General features: G+C 34.7%; 1 protein-coding gene across 1 annotated transcript; it reads left to right on the forward strand.

The window, feature by feature from the left end:
• Nucleotides 1-18,891: 18,891 nt before the first annotated feature.
• Nucleotides 18,892-20,428, forward strand: LOC128200032 (uncharacterized). Its single transcript, XM_052891976.1, has 2 exons — nt 18,892-19,696; nt 20,349-20,428. Exons 1-2 carry the CDS (start codon nt 19,005-19,007, stop codon nt 20,410-20,412), a joined length of 756 nt encoding a protein of 251 aa, XP_052747936.1. The 5' UTR covers nt 18,892-19,004; the 3' UTR covers nt 20,413-20,428.
• Nucleotides 20,429-20,833: the final 405 nt, after the last annotated feature.

The raw sequence follows: 20,833 nt of genomic DNA on the forward strand, positions 1-20,833 counted from the left end.
GCTGGCTATATAAATTAAAAATTTGGCGGGAATTCTTTATTTTTTTATCTGTTCTCAGGCCGGCGGCATCACTTTGAACAAAAAATGTTTGTACACTGTATCTATGTAACCATTCCATTGGATTGCATTCCATTTTATACTATTGAATAGGTCTTTTCCGTGTTTTATGACATTTTAAATAGAAGATTTAAAATTGTTTACTTAATTCCTCTCCATGAGTAAACAAAGTAGATAAAAACTGGTTGATATACCTAAAGATATTAAAAATCCTTAAAAATTATAAAAATAAAAATAAATGTTTACAAATTACACGTACTGTTTGATGATAAAGCTTAAAACGACAAGCAAGCTGACGGCCCACCTTATGAAAAGCGACAACCATCTAGATAGCACCATCTATCTATCTATCTATTTAAGAGCTGCGCTCTTGTCGGTGGAGCTCTTGCCACTCACTACGATTTTCAGCGAGTCTCTCTTCACCTCTTGATACGACACGACACCAACTCCTTCCTTGATCTGCCTGATGTAACTATGCCTCGGTCTCCCTCTCCCCCTTCTTCCTTCTATCTTACCTTCTATTATAATGTTCATAAGTTCGTCGTGTCGTATCAAGTGTCCCAACATTGGATAGCACCATGGATATCACAAAATACTATGTGAAACCAATATCATCATCATCTTCGTGCATTGTCATTCTTGACGACTATGCTGCAATATCTTATAATTTTACTGCTATATCTCTCCATTCAAATATATACCAGAGGGAGATTTTATACAAAAGTCGATTGCTTGGGTACCTTTGTCTCATTCGTGTTTCAACCGTGAAGCAGTTGTTTGCAAGTCTGTGTTTCCGTTTGAAGGGTGGGACATGGCGTGAATTTACTGGTTACAGAGGATTAACACCTGAGTCCTCAGGAATGGCAACGCATGGGGGGTATCATGGGCGAGACAGTATACACTGTTATGTCCATGGTACTGCTCATGTTTATAGGCGACGGTTACCACTTTCCATCAGGTGGACCGTCAGCTTGTTTGCCATTCTAAGTTGTATAAAAAAAAATTAAAAAAAATCTGTTTTATGAGGAAATATATGTATAGATATTGTAAATACAATATATAGATATTGCTATATATTTCCTATCCTTATTTTATACAAAATCTCTCTTTGGTCATACAGTGATTTTCACCCGGGATTTACCAAAGCGGTCAAATGTTATATATTAAATTTTCATGTATTCAGTCATATTGGTAATTCACTGCCACATGTCAGGTGTCAAGAATGGTGAAGGCAGAAACGTAAGTATGTATTAATAATATATGAAATTCTTTGGAGCACTGCCCTGCAGTTCGAGCTGTCATAGATTATAAATGTTTATAAAACAGATAGACCGTTACGAAATCGCGGTACAGGTTAGTCAAAAGAGGAGGGATTTTTTAAGAAGCTGTGATGTGAATGATTTTCGAAAAGGGGTGGTAAAGTATCATTATAATTACTCACTTTCCATATTATTCTGGATATTTAGACAAAAGTACGATATAATTATGACAATTTTAGTGACAGATGCATAGCAATGATAGATTTTTTTTAAACACCCCCTGTGTTGCAAACGAGCATGTGACTCACCTGATGTTAAGTTACTACCGCCGCCTATGATCACTAGCCAACACCAAAGACATTGCAGGTATGCGCCGGCCTTTTAAAAAGGAATAGGCTCTTTTCTTGAAGATTATGATGTCGTATTGGTTCGGAAATACTGCTGCTCGAAGTTGATTCCGAAGAGTGGTTGTGCGTGGAAGAAGAACGCACAGTGGAAGACCGCACTCATTTAGATGGTTGAAATGAAACTTTAGTTAATGGCGGGTTGTACGATGATGAAAATCAGCAGCTAATTTTAATTCGAACAATTCCTTAAAGCACTCACCATGATAAATTCGGTAGAAGATGCATATACATGCAACAACTCTTCGCAGATTCAATTTCATATTAACAAAAATTAGCGCAATTACGAAGCTTAAAGTTTCTAAACATTTGCTTCACAGCACTTCTAGACCTAGTTTGAAAGAAGATCGAGTTACCCGATGTATGAGTTTTCATGAAGTTGAAACCTAAATAGTGTTGAAGTTAAACTTAGAAACGGAAAATCTAATCTAACTCGGATCAAATTCTACTAACTTAGCTTGAGAAAATTAAATATAGGTAAGGATTCACTTTTGAACTATTAAATTATTACTTAATTTTTTTTTAACTCACTTCCAAAAGAAGGAAGTTATGTTTTATATTAACCAAAATACAATTAAATTATAGATTCTGTATTTATGGTCAGGGAATTACATTACACATAGGATCTATTCTAAATCGATGATTTTTTTAATTGATGATCTTGAGTCATGAGTTTAAAAATTTATTGGTACATTCATTGATGCATAGTTCATTGAAATGATTTTTATTTGTTTGCTTCGGTACACGTAAATCCGACATTCGGTAAGCTATATCAGAAACCTTCTTGCATCAGGAAGATATCACAAAGTTTATCATTAGCGGTCGATTCCGTCACTAGAATAGTAAGTAGGAGTCTTTGTATTCTGAAAAGAATGAAATCTTTGCGCTCTCCAAAAATCTTATGTGGATAAATTTATGCCCAGTAAAGGGACTAATAAGTATTTTTTTTTATACAATTTAGAATGGCAAACAAGCTGACGGTCCACCTGATGTAAAGTGGTAACTGTCGCCTATAGACATGAGCAGTACCATGGATATAACAAAGTATACTGTTTCGCCAATGATACCGCCCATGCGTTGCTATTCCTGAGGACTCAGGTGTTATTTCTCTGTACCCAGTAAATTCACGCCATATCTCAAATCCCTACCCTTCAAACCGAAACACAGCTATGCAAACACAACTGCTTCACGGTTAAAACACGAATGGCACAGAGGTACCCAAGCAATCGACTTTTGTACAAAGTCTCTCTCTGGTAAGGTCCCTTAGTTGCCTTAGTTACATCTTACCACATTCACGGGAAAGGAAGGGGTGGTCTATTCCGTACCGGGATCACATGATTAATTAATAGAGTATGGTTTATTATTGATAAATACGTCATAATAGGCCAATTAATCTGATTTCGTTCTTATCTATCACATCGTACTGGCGCCCCGTCTGCGTATACCAGTAGCACAAATGGTGCAACTATTTTATTTTCACACATCAAAAGTAAATGGCCATACATGAAACCACGGATATATTTTCTATATTATCTATGGTTATGTAAATGTCTATAGGCAATAGTTGCCACTTTTCATAAACTGCGCCATCACTTCAAGTTGTTTAAAAAATACTATTTAACCTAATTGTGAATTTAATCTAAATCTAACATCTTCTTTTTGACAATTCGATATTTTTTTCAAATTACCGAATAAAATAATATTTAAGCTAATGTCGCGTCTACAGATGTTTACTTAATCTACGTGCCGCGTGCACTTGACGCGTCATCCATCAAGTATTATGAGCGCCCCGCGCCTGTCCCGTTTTTATGGATCCCCGGGCACAACGCGATAACGCGACGTATCTGACAATCGATTGCTACCCGTTGACTCGAGAAACGTATCGAATAGGATGACTCGATTCTCGACACGTGATTGTGTCATGTTTATCTTGCAGACTGTATCTATCGACTTCGAACTCGGTGAAACTTAGTATTCATGATACATTATTGTACTTTTTCAAAGTACTTGACGTATTATTTAGAAAGACAATTTAATCACGTATTGTTATTGAAATAGTCTTTTTTTATATAACTTAGAATGGCAAACAAGCTGACGGCGCACTTGATGGAAAGTGGTAACCGTCGCCTATAGACATGAGCAGTACCATGGACATAACAGAGTATACGGTTTCGCCTATAATACCCCCCATGCGTTGCTATTCCTGAGGATTCAGGTGTTATTCCTCTGTACCCTGTAAATTCGCTGGTATATCCTACCCTTTAAACCAAAACACAGCCATACAAACAAATGCTTCACGGTTGAAACACGAATGGGACAGAGGTGCCCAACGGAGACGTTGTGCAAACGACTTTTGTACAAAGTCTCCGTTTGGTAAAATAAAGTAATAATAAAATAATAATAAAGTCTATGTAATAAACAAAGCTTCCTTTAGTAAACATATAAATAAAAATGTGTCTAAAAAAATCTACTTCATTTCTGACAAAACCAGTTATTTTAATCTAAAAACTAAATTACTGAACCTATTTTGATAACATTTCAATAGGAGCAATCTGTAACTATATCCTTTCAGATAAAAAAAGAACTTTCCAAATCGATTTACAACAGACAGAATTATTAGGTAGCAAACATAAAAAACAACCGAATTGAGAAACGACTTCTTTTCGAAGTTCGTTGAAAAAATCTGTAAAAATAAAAACCATAATCATAGATAGGCAATCTCATCATTTTATCATTTCAGCTATTATGCGTCCACTGCTGGACCATTCTATGCCAGGACCATATGACAGGACTGCAGCAGTAGAAGCTGATGGAAATATAAAGATATTATTGGCGATGTTTGAAAAGGAACACTACTGCTCATCTCTCGGCCATAAGTTTCCTTAGTTGGCTCTTACGACACCCACGGGAAAGGATGACGTGTCCCATTCTATGCCAAAACCACACGGCAGGAGTGCACTAGGAGGAGAACTAATAGGAGTATAAAGACTAAGTAGCACTTATAATTTTCTTTAAAAAAATTCAGAATATTTTCTCTCATCTACCGCAAAAAGCTACGGAACTCTTTAAAAATTTCAGCGTCCAATTCTTTTCCAGTATTTTTGAAGGAAGGAGTAAAAACTTTATTATTCAGAGTTTTGGCACCCCAGCTGCGGAAATTCGGCCGTAAATTTACCTACACATAGAACATTTAGCATAACTTTCTAGTTAAATTAAAGACAAAAACTTTTGACTGTACAAAAATAAATAACACGTAATTAACTTTAGTGGCTGAGTGAAGATGACTTAAATAATAAACCGAGATAATTGTTTTTTACATTATAATACAGATATTATTATGAATTATATTATTATACTAGCGGCCCGTCCCGGCGTCGCTCGGGTGGACATTTTTACATTTTAAAAAGTGGCCATTAAGGCTGCACACGCGACGGAAGCTTAAAAATGGAGTAACTTCTCCCGTTTTCCCAACATTTCCCTTCACTGCTCTGCTCCTATTGATGGTAGCGTGATGAAAAGTATACTATAACCTGTCCGGGGGTATGAAGAATAATTGTACCAAGGTGCGATTATTTTATTTTATTAATTGGCATAGAATAGGCCAGCCCTTCCTTTCTCGTGGGAAGTCATAAAAGGTGAATAAGGAAGCTTACAGTCGAGGGATGGCTAGCAGCGTTCCTCTTAAAACATCACCGAAAGCCAAATTGCATTTGCCAACCCGCCTGCCAAGCGTGGCAACAACTGGCAAACCCCCTTTATGAGGAAGGCTAGTTTAGCTGTGGACAGTTAACGGCTGATGCGACATATGATATATTCTTATTTAATTAAAAACAAAGTAAAATTTAAATTAGACTTAATTAAACATACATAGAATGGATATAGCTGAGGAAACTGGAGGCTATTGGAGGCCCCTCTCAGGATCAGTGACCCTGAGCAAGCCGTCCCCTTCGTCCCTTCCCCCGTTTTTTTATTGGATGAAAATGGAATGATAACCCCGCCTGCGCTAACGGGATACGCTGGCAGGGCACCAGTGAAGGGTGATAGATGAGAATGAAAACAGGCCAGTTAGCCCATCATGATGAATTCATCAGGAATTAATCATGATAGTTTCCAGGGAGAACCGCGTGGAGGTCGACCTGGATGGGTATATTGCTAGCAATGGGATTCTCAGTCTCCATTACTAACAATCCTTTTCTCCCCCCCCCCCCCCCCCCCGCTCTCCGTTAGACCGCCACTAGTCTTATGATTGAAGAGCAACATTTTGAACGTAAAAAAACAGTGATCTGCAAACGAATGGGGAGTCAATAACCAATAATGTATATTTATTTGTCATCTCTTAAAGAAAACAACCCTCTTGGGGTCATTTTAATCATTATCAAACAAACCAGCCCCAAGTAACCACGCGAGGTGTGTAAAACTGAACCTTATGCTCGTAGATATTGGTTTCATATTACACTGCAGCTGCATCGAACCACCCCAAATAGTTCAGATGGCAATTCCAAAAGTAATTTCCGAAATTTCTTTAAAAGTGAACCTCCAAAGATTATGGTACATAAAAATTTACGATGAGACACCACGACGGGAGATGTCAAATTGGACTTTATTGGCGTCGAGTAAGATTAAAAATGCAACAAGAACGAGGATTATGACATCGTTTACAAATTTCAATGTGTACGAGGTACGTCTTAATATATAAAAGTCACGTGTCACGTCGTTCTTAGCGCCAATCTCCGGAACCGCTCGACCGATTTTAATGATATCTTTTACTGCGGAAAGGTCCCACGATTGACTTCGATCTCACTTGATGCAAAGTGACGACGATGTCCAAGATGGAGCTCGGATCTATTCAAGACAAAGATGATTAATAGCTTAATCATCTTTGCCTTAAATAGATCCAAAGCAATATACCCTACCATGGTTTTAAGAAGGAACTGCCTGGAGGTCGCTCCAGGCGGTTATCATCGTGGTTAATTCTAGTGACATTCGTCACGATGGACTAACTGACCTGCTTCATACTCACCTATCACCTTTCATTGGTGATAGCGCGGATGGGGTTACCACTCCATTATCACTCATTAAAAAAAAAATACGGGATTGCCGCTCAAGAACCTTTCTTCCCCATCAATTGTCGATTCTTCGAATTAACAAACTAATCAGGAACAATTGAAAAGTTAACTAACATATCCCTTTCAGACCCAAGATTTTTTTTCTCTCAGATTAAATATATTTTCGTATTTTGGAGCCAAGCCATCTTGTCGGCACGCACGAGACTACTGCACTACCTAACCGCTAAAATGATTTCTTATTGGCCGGTTTAGAATCTCACTATCATGTTATTTCAGCTTCGTGCGTAAAAATGAATTGCGCGCGGTTTTAGAATTTTTTAAAGTTACAACTCACGCCCGTATCGTTCAGTTCTGAAACATTTATACAAAAAAATAATTATAAGTTTAATTATAAAGTTTAATTATTATTATTATAAAGCTTCCGTGAAACGATATGTAAATGACAGCGAAACCCGTATCAAAATCAGTCGCACGGTTGAGATGAAATTTGTTTGTTTAAAATTCTATTACAATAATTAATAGCTTTTTTGTTCGCTACTTCTTTTGAGAAGTAGGCAAATAAATTAAATATTATTAATTAATTCGAATTTTTCATATATAATTAATATGACAATGAAAATGTTAATTTTTAAGAATAGCCCACTGTATAGTTCTATACAAATTTATAATAAAATTCAAGAAGACATAAAAAATTAAAAGATATAAATTATTTCATACAAAACTAAAAAAAAAAAAAAATGTAATAGCAGATTGTTTTTATTCAGTTGACGATTTTGTAGCCAGTTGAAAGGCAAAAATGCGTCACGCCACGGTTCAAATCACACATGACTTTCAAATAATTGATCATTTTGACATAACTATTATATACCTCAATAACTAGACTGACTTCTTGTTATTTTTATGATATTTTAAATTGTTGTTTATTTTGTTTAATCTAAATTGACATTAATGCATGTATAGCTACCTATCAATATAGTTTTGCTGCACCCAAACAGGGTTTCATGTACTTACTATACATAAGGACATTGTAACAACTGTATATTATGTACATGCATTATAATATATAAATAAATTATATTATAATGTATTAGATTTTAAATTAGTCCAACAGGAATACGAGAGGGGGGAAAGGGATTGTTAGTGGTGGAAACTGAGAATCCCTTTGGTCGGCCTCCACGCGGTTCCCCCTGGAAACTATCAAGGTTAATTCCTGATGAATTCATCATGGTGGGCTAACTGGCCTGCTTTCATTGTCACCTATCATCTCGCACTGGTGCCCCGCCAGCGTATACCGATGTAGTATGAGTGTAGGCGAGATTACCATTCCATTATGACTCATTTAAAAAAAAAAAACAGGAATACAAGTGTGACAACCACATTTAATTTTGTGTACTAGTTTTTGTGTTTTTTTTTTTTTATACAATTTAGAATGACAAACAAGCTGACGGCCTGATGGAAAGTGGTAACCGTCGCCTATAGACATGAGCAGTACCATGGACATAACAGAGTATACTGTTTCGCCCATGATACCTCTCATGTGTTACCATTCCTGAGGACTCAGGTGTTATTCCTCTGTACCTAGTAAATTCACGTCACATCCCACCCTTCAAACCGAAACACAGCCATGCAAACACAACTGCTTCACGTTTAAAACACGAATGGGACAGAGGTGCCTAAAACTATGAATAAGAAATAATGCGGCGCTATTTAGTATCAGTATTGCGTGCGAAGCCGATACGGGTCACTAGTATCATATATAATATAATGTCAACATATTTACATAACTGTTTACAATCAAGTTTACTAGAATAAACAAAAAATATTCTTATTTTTATGTTATTCCGTTGACACGTGCGAAGTCGCGGGTAAAAATTAGGTTAAAGATATTTCGGAGCATTAATAAAGTGCACTCCCATAGATAGCAATTATCCAACGGGAGGTAGACGGAGGCCTTAAAAGCCTTATTACGGAGTGAGGGGAAAGTGAAAATTGTGTAGATGGAGTACTGACGCTGACTACACGCAGCTTAAGTCATAAGCTGCTAGCGACATGGATATTACAAATCTTGAAATCTACCTAAATCTACCTTTTGGTTTCTTCAGGGTCAGCAACATGTACAAGACATTTCTATTCTTGCAGGCGTTCATAGACTACACTATTGTTTACTATCAGATGGGCTGTTTGCTGGTTTGCTACTTCCGTGGTGTAAAAAATACATAAGATAATTAAAGATACACATTAGAAGAAAAAAACATTATAATGTAAACGTTCTAATTAATAATATACAGATATTGCTTTTTTTATTGTTAGAAAGGCAAACGAGCAGGCGGTCCTCTGATGGGAACCCATAAACACTTGCAGTACGAGAAGAGTTGCTTATGCGTAGTCTTTCAAATATTCGTAGGCATGTTTTAGAAAAAGCCCAATTTTGTATTGTTAGCAGATAACTACAAAAAGAAGATATTTAATTAAATATTTAATTTTTTTTATTATAACATCAAAATTGTGAGATTTTATACTAATAATATATATATATATATATATATATTGATAGACTATAATCTAATTCAGAAAGGATATAAAAGAAAAAGGAAAGATTTGATTTTTTTGTTTGTAATGGTTTAACTAAAAAACTACTAGACCGATTTTAAAAACTCATTCACTTATAGAAAGATACATTATCAAGAAATATCACTAACCTCCAAGAAAAGGGCATATTTCTTTTTAAAAAGCCGCGAGCACACCTGCAATGCCTCTAATGTTGTGAGTGATCATGGCCGGCGGTAGTCAGTTATAATCAAGTGAGCCGCATGCTCGTTTGTCCCTTGTGTTATAAAAAAAAGGTAACATAGGATATAATATATTAGTTTCAAACATTCTAGCTGCTCGTGTAAAGCCGGATCGGGTCGCAAGTTAGTAGGTTTATAAACCTAGATTTAGATTCAAAACGTTAACGCTCGTCACTTGTACCAACTACCAGACGTCAACAGTATCGGGCTTTGATCCACTGTCGTCGACAGCTTTGATCAATTTAAAAATAAAACGTGTACGAATTATAATTGGGAAGTAGGGAGAGATTAACAAGAAAAAAATATATTGAAATTTACAAGAAAAGCTAGGTTCATTAACAGAACGATAAATTAAACTTTTTATAAATTCACGTCGATTTTTCTTTGGAATTAAAGAAGTCGCTTTGAATATGTTATAATTTTTTTTTTTTTTATTTTATTTTCAATAAAAATACAAGTTACAGAATTTATGTTCCATTAGCATTTAGAAACCACGTAGGTTTATATTAATACTAAATACATTAAAATTATTTAAATTGTATTAAAACCATGCAAGAAGTATCGTTTTAATTTACACTTGATGTTGCTAATAGTAATGTTATCTCGTACATCGGTGGGTAGTTCATTAATAAATCGAGGAACCAGGTAGTCAGCCGTACGCTCACCATAACAGTTATTTACGCGAGCGCTATTGGTACAAAGTTGCTTCCGTGCGACCGCCCTCGTATATACAGCATGATTAATTTCGTTCCAATATTTTTTGTTAAAAAAGTTTTCCTTAAGAAATGTGTATTTAAATTGTAGATGTACAGGTAAAAGACCAGTATCATCGTCATAATACTGCATCTTAATTTTGGGAGATACAATAGTTCTTAAAATTCTATTAAATCTATTTAAATAAATATAATATTTATTTAAATAGATTTGTTTAAAAATATCTTTTAAATCTTAACGACTCTGTCGCTGTATACAAAATATTCGCTGAAAAAACCTCATAAGAAATGCCAGTCAGTCTTTCAAATTATTTTTTGTAAGTGCACAATAATTACTAATTAAATAAATATTAGTTAAATCAATATTAATTATACGAAATTTCATAGTGATCGTTTAAGCCGTTAAGGAGTTATAAGGTAGCAAACAAACAAACTCACATTCAAAATCGTCATCATCATCTCAGCCATTTCAGTGGTATAAAAAAAGTCCCTGCAACGCATTATGCACTTAAGGTCATCGCTCAAACTAGTGAGGGATCATCCTAAACTGCGTTTGTCTACACGTACGAGTATATAGGGTTATCAAGCACCTATCTTCCCCACCAGTTATCGATTCTTTGAGCCATATGACCAGTCAATTCACTTCAGCTTACTACTTGCTACTTCGGACTATGTCAACTTACTCTATACTTCAAGGGGGAAAGGGATTGTTAATAATGAATTCTAACAGACCCATTGCTAGCAATATATCCTATCAGGTCGACTTACACGCGGATCCCCCTGGAAACCATCGTGGTAAATTCTTGTCGAATTCTTGACGATAGGTCTACTGGCCTGCCTTCATCGTCACCTATCATTCCTCACTGGTGCCCCGTCAGCGTATACCGATAGCGCAGGCGAGGTTACCATTCCATTATCATAAAAAAAAAATACTCCATACTTCAGGATAATCAACATATGAAGAGTTTTATACAAGTCCATGCAGTATTTTATAGACTCCAATTCGGCTGTTGTTATTTTCCATCAGGCGGGCCGTTAGCTTGTTTGTCATCCTAAGTACATAAGTAAGTAGTAGTATACAGTAAGTAAGTAAAAAAAAACCTTTATATCTCGTGATTTACAAATGCATCTAACTCATAGTCTCTCTTACATAAATATCTCCGACAACAACTTCGTTTCTAGAACGTAAACTAAAATTGGCTATAGACAAACTATCTTGCAATCAGTGTTTCTAAAAGTGAGCACGATTTAAAATTATAGATATAGTCTAACCACCTACTAGAGAGAGACTTTGTACAAAAGTCGTTTGCTTGGCACCTCTGTTTCATTCGTGTTTCTACCGTGAAGCAGTTGTGTTTGCATGGCTGTGTTTCGGTTTGAAGGGTGGGATATGGCGATGAATTTACAGGGTACAGAGGAATAACACCTGAGTCCTTAGGAATAGATCTGCTGTTATAATCTATCATCATTAGAATTATGACTATATGTCTTATATATTTATTATGTATGTGTGTGTGTGTGTGTGTGTGTGTGTGTTTGTGTGCATGCGTGCGTGCGTGCGTGCGTGCGTGTGTGTGTGTATGTGTGTAGTATATAGTGACAATATTTATACATATTTTAGTAGTAAATACATATATACTTAATGGTGCATTGAAATGTAAATAAATAAATAAAAAAAAAATAGTATATATGTATACCAATTATTACTAGTACCGCATCCCAATATTCCCTAACACTTCCCTAAGGTCTCTCCCAGTCAGAGAATGAATTAATCATTAAGTCCGCCTGGCACACATAAATATATACCAATAAATAAATATATACATATAAAAAAAAAACTTTGAGAAACACTCCTCAAGGCAATAAAAGCGATAACAAAAATAGCTCCAGCATCCAGCCTCCATAAATAAAAGTATGTGCCAGGTACTCGAATAAATCCGTGGAAGGTTCTAGTATCGGGTACAATGGGGAATAAATTGTGGCACGTAAGTTATACTCGTATCTATCATATTTCAATTGGACAGAACAGGTGAACGCAGACTTTACCTTATATTGTAGGCTAGAATGTAAAAGTAGCGGATTATCCTACAAGTTATGGTAATCATTATTTTTTCAAGCGACTTACATTATATAAGACGATTGTCTCCACACAAATGCGCCAGTAAAAACAAGTCAACTTTTTCATCAATGTGTGCGTGAATAGGGTTGCCATTAATGTATTAAATTACTTTGTATAAGGGAGAAATTATACTGTAAGGTTAAACAGAAAAATACACCTACTGAAATTAAATATAGATATATGACCGGTATGGGTGGATATGTTACGTTATGGACGATGTTATTTTTTTATAGAGGAACTCAATTTTTTTTTATGCAACTTAGTATGGCAAACAAGCTAACGGCCCACTTGATGGAAAGTGGTAACCGTAGCCTGAGCCGTACCATGGGCATAACATACTCTGTTATGCCCATGGTACGGCTCAGGCGAGGGATGGGCAGCAGCGTCCCTCTTTAAGGTCAAGCGTGGCCTCTACTGATAAAACCCACCAAAAGGGGGAAGTCTAAGTTCAGCAGCGGGCAGTTAACGGCTTATATAACGATGCTGATGAATTAAACATTCAGCTAGAGGGTTACCATTGGCATACACTGTGACGCCTGTGGTATCCCATATTTTTTCCATATCTATAAGACTATGGTGTTATGCCCCCGTACCCCATAATTTCCATACCACATCCCATTGTCATTTCAACAGATATTCGGATCCGCATTAGATCCGGCCAATGAATAACAAATCAAACAATCAATTTTGCTCGCAAAGATCTCGTTATAAGAATCTCGTTTGAACGCATTGATTATTTATGAACTGTCTTATTAATTTATCATTTCTCGAATGGTACAGTTGTGATTGTTGATTTTTAGAGATCTGCATTGAAAACGATAAAAAAAGGAAACCCTTATTTCCATCTTATCAAAAACTGTATACTAAAGCTGTCTTCTCGGGTACTTCTGACCTACTTTTATTGTTATTGTAAACCAGCTATGCTTACAAAGGATGAGATTTAGTTTAAAAGATAGAATAAGGTAGTGATACGATTTTTTTTTATACAACTTAGAATGGCAAACATATACAGTATACCTCTAATGTAGTCTATGTTCTAAGTTAGGATAGCACCTAATGATGTACTAAATTTCATTGAAATTTGTTTAGTAGTTTTTGGGTGAAAGAGTAACAAACATCTGTCTATCCCTAGAGGGATCGCTACAAACTTCCGCATTTACTATAAATGTAATTAATAGGACATCAAACCGAATTACAAAAAGAAGAAAGAAATTGGGCGCGTATCTTTTTCACAGCAATTTCTCAGAGATTTCCTGGGCGATATTTATGATTCCTTTTTTAAATGGATTGAGTTTTTGGTGTTTGTTGAGTGTGTTAAAAAATTTAACCTTACTAAGACTCATAAATTTATATTTTAACAGGATTCTACGGCGACATAAAAAAATTGCAGTATCAAAAAAAAAAAAGAAGAGAAATCATCATTGTAGATTTTATAAAAAAAAAAAACTGGGTGCCATTTAAATGCATTGTAATTAAAATTTGAAATGTTTTATTTATTTTATTTCTTTAATATTCTTTATTGCACTAAAACGAAAATGGTAATGATAACAATTAGAAACAATGTAATACAAAGGTGAACTTATCTCGAAAGGAGATCTCTTCCATTCAACCTAATACAGTCCCCATTGCTATCAATATACCCTATCAGGTCGACCTCCGCGCGGTTCCCCCTGGAAACTATCGTGACTTGAATTGGTCACAGTGGGCTAACTGACCTGCCTTTTCATTCTCACCTATCATCCCTCACTGGTGCCTCGTCGGTGTATACCGATAGCGCAGGCGGGGTTGCCATGCCATTTTCACCCATTAAAAAAACCTAATACAGTGACATAGAAAATAGATCCGGCAGCAGTATTGTCAAACAGAAATGTTTTTTTTTTTTTTACATATTTTGTTTCATATTATACAGGCATGTCGAGTGTTACTTCCACCACATTGCCACACTTCACAAATGCTTCTAACCACCCCATTATGAATTACAATTCCGAGCATATTTATTTTATTTTTTAATTAAAGTAATTCAATAAATGAATATTTATTTGCAAGAAACATAGTAAGTATATAGGTGTTCAAATAATATACATACACATACACACATATTTCGCCACAATTAGGAATGCAAAATTTAAAATACTTAAATATTAAAATTATACAATTCTAATAAAAAAAAAACTAACGTCAACAAAATTTTATATCAATTAATATACTTTATTTAATTTTAATACGTATTAGTAGGTCTGATTAGTGTCAACAATATTGTTATAATAATAAAATACTAAAATAACAATTAAAAACTGTGTTCCACGAAAAAAAAAATTTGGATCTGCTGTTATAATCTATCATCATTAGTATTATGACTGTGTGTGTGTGTGTGTGTGTGTGTGTGTGTGTGTAGTATATAGTGACAATATTTATACATATTTTAGTAGTAAATACTTAATGGTGCATTGAAATGTAAATAAATAAATAAAAAAAAATAGTATATATGTATACCAATTATTACTAGTACCGCATCCCAATATTCCCTAACACTTTCCTAAGGTCTCTCCCAGTCAGAGAATGAATTAATCATTAAGTCCGCCTGGCACACATAAATATATACCAATAAATAAATATATACATATAAAAAAAAACTTTGAGAAACACTTCTCAAGGCAATAAAAGCGATAACAAAAATAGCTCCAGCATCCAGCCTCCATAAATAAAAGTATGTGCCAGGTACTCGAATAAATCCGTGGAAGGTTCTAGTATCGGGTACAATGGGGAATAAATTGTGGCACGTAAGTTATATCTATCATATTTCAATTGGACAGAACAGGTGAACGCAGACTTTACCTTATATTGTAGGCTAGAATGTAAAAGTAGCGGATTATCCTACAAGTTATGGTAATCATTATTTTTTCAAGCGACTTACATTATATAAGACGATTGTCTCCACACAAATGCGCCAGTAAAAACAAGTCAACTTTTTTATCAATGTGTGCGTGAATAGGGTTGCCATTAATGTATTAAATTACTTTGTATAAGGGAGAAATTATACTGTAAGGTTAAACTGAAAAATACACCTACTGAAAATAAATATAGATATATGACCGGTATGGGTGGATATGTTACGTTATGGACGATGTTATTTTTTTATATTTTTTACTCAATTTTTTTTTATGCAACTTAGTATGGCAAACAAGCTAACGGCCCACTTGATGGAAAGTTGTAACCGTAGCCTGAGTCGTACCATGGGCATAACATACTCTGTTATGCCCATGGTACGGCTCAGGCGAGGGATGGACAGCAGCGTCCCTCTTTAAGGGTAAGCGTGGCCTCTACTGATAAAACCCACCAAAAGGGGGAAGTTTAAGTTCAGCAGCGGGCAGTTAACGGCTTATATAACGATGCTGATGAATTAAACATTCAGCTAGAGGGTTACCATTGGCATACACTGTGACGCCTGTGGTATCCCATATTTTTTCCATATCTATAAGACTATGGTGTTATGCCCCCGTACCCCGTAATTTCCATACCACATCCCATTGTCATTTCAACAGATATTCGGATCCGCATTAGATCCGGCCAATGAATAACAAATCAAACAATCAATTTTGCTCGCAAAGATCTCGTTATAAGAATCTCGTTTGAACGCATTGATTATTTATGAACTGTCTTATTAATTTATCATTTCTCGAATGGTACAGTTGTGATTGTTGATTTTTAGAGATCTGCATTGAAAACGATAAAAAAAGGAAACCCTTATTTCCATCTTATCAAAAACTGTATACTAAAGCCGTCTTCTCGGGTACTTCTGACCTACTTTTATTGTTACTGTAAACCAGCTATGCTTACAAAGGATGAGATTTAGTTTAAAAGATAGAATAAGGTAGTGATACGATTTTTTTTATACAACTTAGAATGGCAAACTAGCTGACGGCCCACCTGATGGAAAATGGTAACCGTCGCCTATAGATATGAGCAGTACAATGGACATAACAGAGTATACCATTTCGCCCATGATACCCCCCATGCGTTGCCATTCTTGAGGACTCAGGTGTTATTCCTCTCTACCCTGTAAATGCACGCCATATCCCACCCTTCAAACCAAAACACAGCCATGCAAACACAACTGCTTCACGGTTGAAACACGAATGAAACAGAGGTACCCAACCAAGCAAATGACTTTTGTACAAAGTCTCCCTCTGGTAATAACAAAAAAGATATTTTTTCTGCTAACATTCAGGTTACGGAATGAAGTTCCTGCAGAGGTTTTACCAAATGATTACGGCTTAGTGTTCTCCAAAAAGTCTTTAAAATAGATAGATAGATACACTTTATTGTTTCCTCCAAAAGATTACAATAGTAAACTTATTATAGATACAAACAATTACGAGAAATCATGAAATATTTTTCAAAAACCGAAACAGGTGGGTTTATAGGTGATGTAACCACATGACAAAAAAAAAAATAAAAAATACAAACAAAATGCAAGTTTTATTCTTAAATATTGTTTTTAATATTGTTTCAGCCGTTAACTGTCCACTGCTGAACATAAGGTTGTCTTGAAAAGATTGCTCTCAGCAACAAGACCGCCTTACTGTACTTATACAATTGTATCGTTATATTTATTAATTGTATTGTTTTTCCCCTATATTGTATAATGCAAATAAAGTACACACATTCATTCATTCATTCATAAGCCTTCCCCGTAAGAGGAGTTTTGCCAGTAATTGCCACGCTTGGCAGGCAGTTTGGCAACCGCAGTTAGGCTATTAGAGATGTTTTAAGCGGCATTAAATAATGTTGCTTAAAGATTATACAATTATTTTCTCAGGTATGAAATGTAAATGTGAAATAGAAACTAGCACGAGGAAAATTGTTAGAAATTCCAGAACGAGAGATTCCTACCGCTAGAATGTCGTCTGGATATTAATTAAAAACTGGTTTTTGTACAATGGATAATAAAAATTACTCACTCCAACGAGACCAGATACAAATATGAGATAATAACTAATTGGTATGCGAGATATATAGACAAAATAGCTTAATAATGCAATATAGTATGAGAGCTTAGTACTGTTTTTACAACTAGTCTTCTGGAATAACAATGTGCGAAAAGTAAAAAAGCTGTTAGTGAAATGAAATGAGATTAATTTATTTTGCTAGAATGTAAGTAATTTTCTTCTTTTCACCAGAGGGAGACTTTGTACAAGAGTCGTTTGCTTGAGCTCTGTCCCATTCCTGTTTCAACCGTGAAACAGTTGTGTTTGCATGGCTGTGTTTCGGTTTGAAGGGTGGGGTATGACGTGAATTTACAGGGTACAGAGGAATAACACCAGAGTTCTTAGGAATGGCAACGCATGGGGAGTATCATGGACGAAACAGTATACTCTGTTATGTCCATGGTACTGTTCATGTCTATAAGCGACAGTTACAACTTTTCATCAGGTGGGCCGCTTTTATGCCATTTTAAGTTGTATAAAAAAAATTTTAGGTGAAGTTTTAGTTTACTTGTCCCATATACATTCCGTCTCTATGTCGGCGTGCAAATGTTTAACAATATAGATAGTATATTCTGTAATGTTCATTTCGGTGATTCCGAGTTGGCATAAACCTTGATTGACTAACACGACAGCTGAACAAGCCGTATTAATACGGGAGATTGATTTTTTTTCTTTTCCTTTTCAAGTCAGTTCGAGAAAAAAAAGATTCAGTTTCACTGATAAAACATTCCATTAACTAGAATGCTATTAATCTTAATATGATCCTGTAAAATAAATAAAAAGGAATTTAAAATTCTACACTAGTGGAAAAAATTAAGGGATCAGAAAAAAAAATGCCAAATTTTTTGAGGTTTTCCTTTAAAAATGGTCGTATTGGAATTTTAAAAAAAGTATTTTAAAGCTCAAAGTTTCTAGTTTTGAGATCTTATGATGAAAAAAAATTTTAAGCAACGTGTTCTGCTCAATCCTAATGAATACCAAAACGAAAATTTTTCAAAACTTTTTTGGTTCTTTTTTGGTCTACAAACTCGAAAATAAATTTTCTAACTTAACCACTATATGGATCGGATAGCTTGTTTATTTAGCTTTGATTTGCTTTTTTGCAAAGTTCAATATGACTACTTTTCACTGAGATATCGAACTTTGAATGAAAAAGGATCTTTTTGTCTTTAACCATCAATATCTCAGCAACCGCTGATCACACAAGGAAATTAAAGAGGGTTTTGAAATCTAGAATAAATTTTCGACAAAAATCAGCAACGGTTTTTCAAAAAAAAAATTTTTTAATTCTTTACATTAATTTGAAAAATCAAGAAAAAAAGGGCTTTTGGTGGCTTTTAGCTTAGATTATGATCATTTAAAATCAAAATCGTGATCCTTTAATTCTTTTAAAAAATTTGATCGAATAAAACAAAAAAACGGCTCGATGGATTGAATCGAAACTTTGTGGGGTTTTTGTGGGTGGTTTTCTCGGTATTTCCATCTTAGCGCCCGATTATCCCAAAAGCCATATAAAATATAGGCTTTTAAAGCACAACTCTTTAAAAGTAGGCAGAACTCCTGTTTTTTAAATTCGCTCAAAAATTTACACTAGCCTCACGACTCATATATGAATCATACAACATTTATAAAAGAGACAAATGAGTTGTCAGTAGGTCATTCCTTATATAGTAATATTAGGAAAATGAAGTCAAGTATTATCTACCTTCTGGCCTACCTTACCTACACCTTTGCACATCCTGCAGTTGATGCTTCACAAATTCCTGAAGGTGGTGTTACATCTACAACTGATGCCAAAATACCCAATAAAATTCCACATGATGAAGCTACTAAAGCTGAGAAGAACCTTGAAGATTCCAAAATGATGCCAATGATGAATCATCAGAAGAAATCCCCAACAATTCCTGAAGATGGTAATAAAACTATTAAAATTCTGAAAGTAACTGATACCAAAATATACGATGAAATTGCTCATAATGATAAAGGCACTGAAGGTGAAAAGAATTCCAAAACCACTATGTTTCAAATATCCGACAAAATACCAACAACCTCTAAGAATGATGAAAATTCTAAAGACAAAAACAATTCTGAAGATACTAAAATAGTAATATGTGATGATAATGAACAATCTGAACATAGAGAGACTCCTGAAAAATCTGTAAAAGAAGATAATAATGACGAATCAATCAGTGTCAATGATTTGATAACTACAGTCGTTAGTGATTTCAGTGGAGATACAGAAGAGGCAGTTGTGTGTTCGTATGCAGGTGTTCTGTCGAATCTGATGTGTCATCAGGGATGGTAAGCATCGCTTGATTTCTAACCGGTTTTAAAAGAGAGGTATGTAGTTTGACTGTATTTTTGTGGGTATGTTTATCGACTGAAAGCCGAGAAAAGAGGTTTCACAATTTGAATATATTTTTTGTGTATGTGTACCCAAAGAGACATTTTCGTTCGTTGCAAATGTTATTACTGAATCCTTCTAATCGAAAGGAATTACTTCCATATTGGCCCCGTTTTTGTCAGTATTTTATATTTGTACATTATTTTGTATTATTGTTTTATAAACTTGCTTGTATCCTGCGGCTTCATCCACGTAATACATTATACCTATAATGTAGTCTATGTTCTAAGTTAGGATAACACCTAATGATGTACTAAATTTCATTGAAATTTGTTTAGTAGTTTTTGGGTGAAAGAGTAACAAACATCTGTCTATCCCTAGAGGGATCGCTACAAACATCCGCATTTACTATAAATGTAATTAATAGGATATCAAAGCGAATTACAAAAAAGAGAAAGAAATTGGGCGCGTATCTTCTTCACAGCCATTTCTCAAAGATTTCCTGGGCGATATTCATGATTCCTTTTTTAAATGGATTGAGTTGTTGGTGTTTGTTGAGTGTGTAAAAAAATTAACTTTACTGAGAGTCATTAATTTATATTTTAACAGGATTCTGCGGCGACATAAAAAAATTGCAGTATTGAAAAATTTAGAAGAGAAATCGTCATTGTAGATTTTATAAAAAAAAACCTGGTGCCATTTAAATATATTGTAATTAAAATTTGAAATGTTTTATTTATTTTATTTCTTAAATATTCTTTATTGAAACATACAGTGACAATAATAATTATAAATAATGTAAACAAAGGTGAACTTATCTCTAAAGGATATCTCTTCCATTCAATGTATGGAAGTTTTTTCATACAACATTATGTCACATTGTAAAACAGAAATGTTTTGTTTTAATTTTTATTTATTCAGTTTTTTACATATTTTGTTTCATATTATATAGGCATGTCGAGTGTTACTTCCACCACATTGCCATACTTTACAAATGCTTCTAACCACCCCATTTTGAATTACAATTCCGAGCATATTTATTTCATTTTTTAATTAAAGTAATTTAACAAATAAATGAATAAATATTTGTTTGC

This window comes from Galleria mellonella, unplaced genomic scaffold, assembly GCF_026898425.1.
Source record: "Galleria mellonella isolate WM207_F2 unplaced genomic scaffold, CSIRO_AGI_GalMel_v1 utg146, whole genome shotgun sequence".
NCBI classification, from domain to species: Eukaryota; Metazoa; Arthropoda; class Insecta; order Lepidoptera; family Pyralidae; genus Galleria; species Galleria mellonella.

Coding starts and splice junctions, on each gene's coding strand:
- LOC128200032 (XM_052891976.1), top strand. CDS start 19,005: ATGAATCATACAACATTTATAAAAGAGACAAATGAGTTGTCAGTAGGT. Junction 19,697..20,348: donor CTGATGTGTCATCAGGGATG/GTAAGCATCGCT, acceptor ATATTTTAACAG/GATTCTGCGGCGACATAAAA.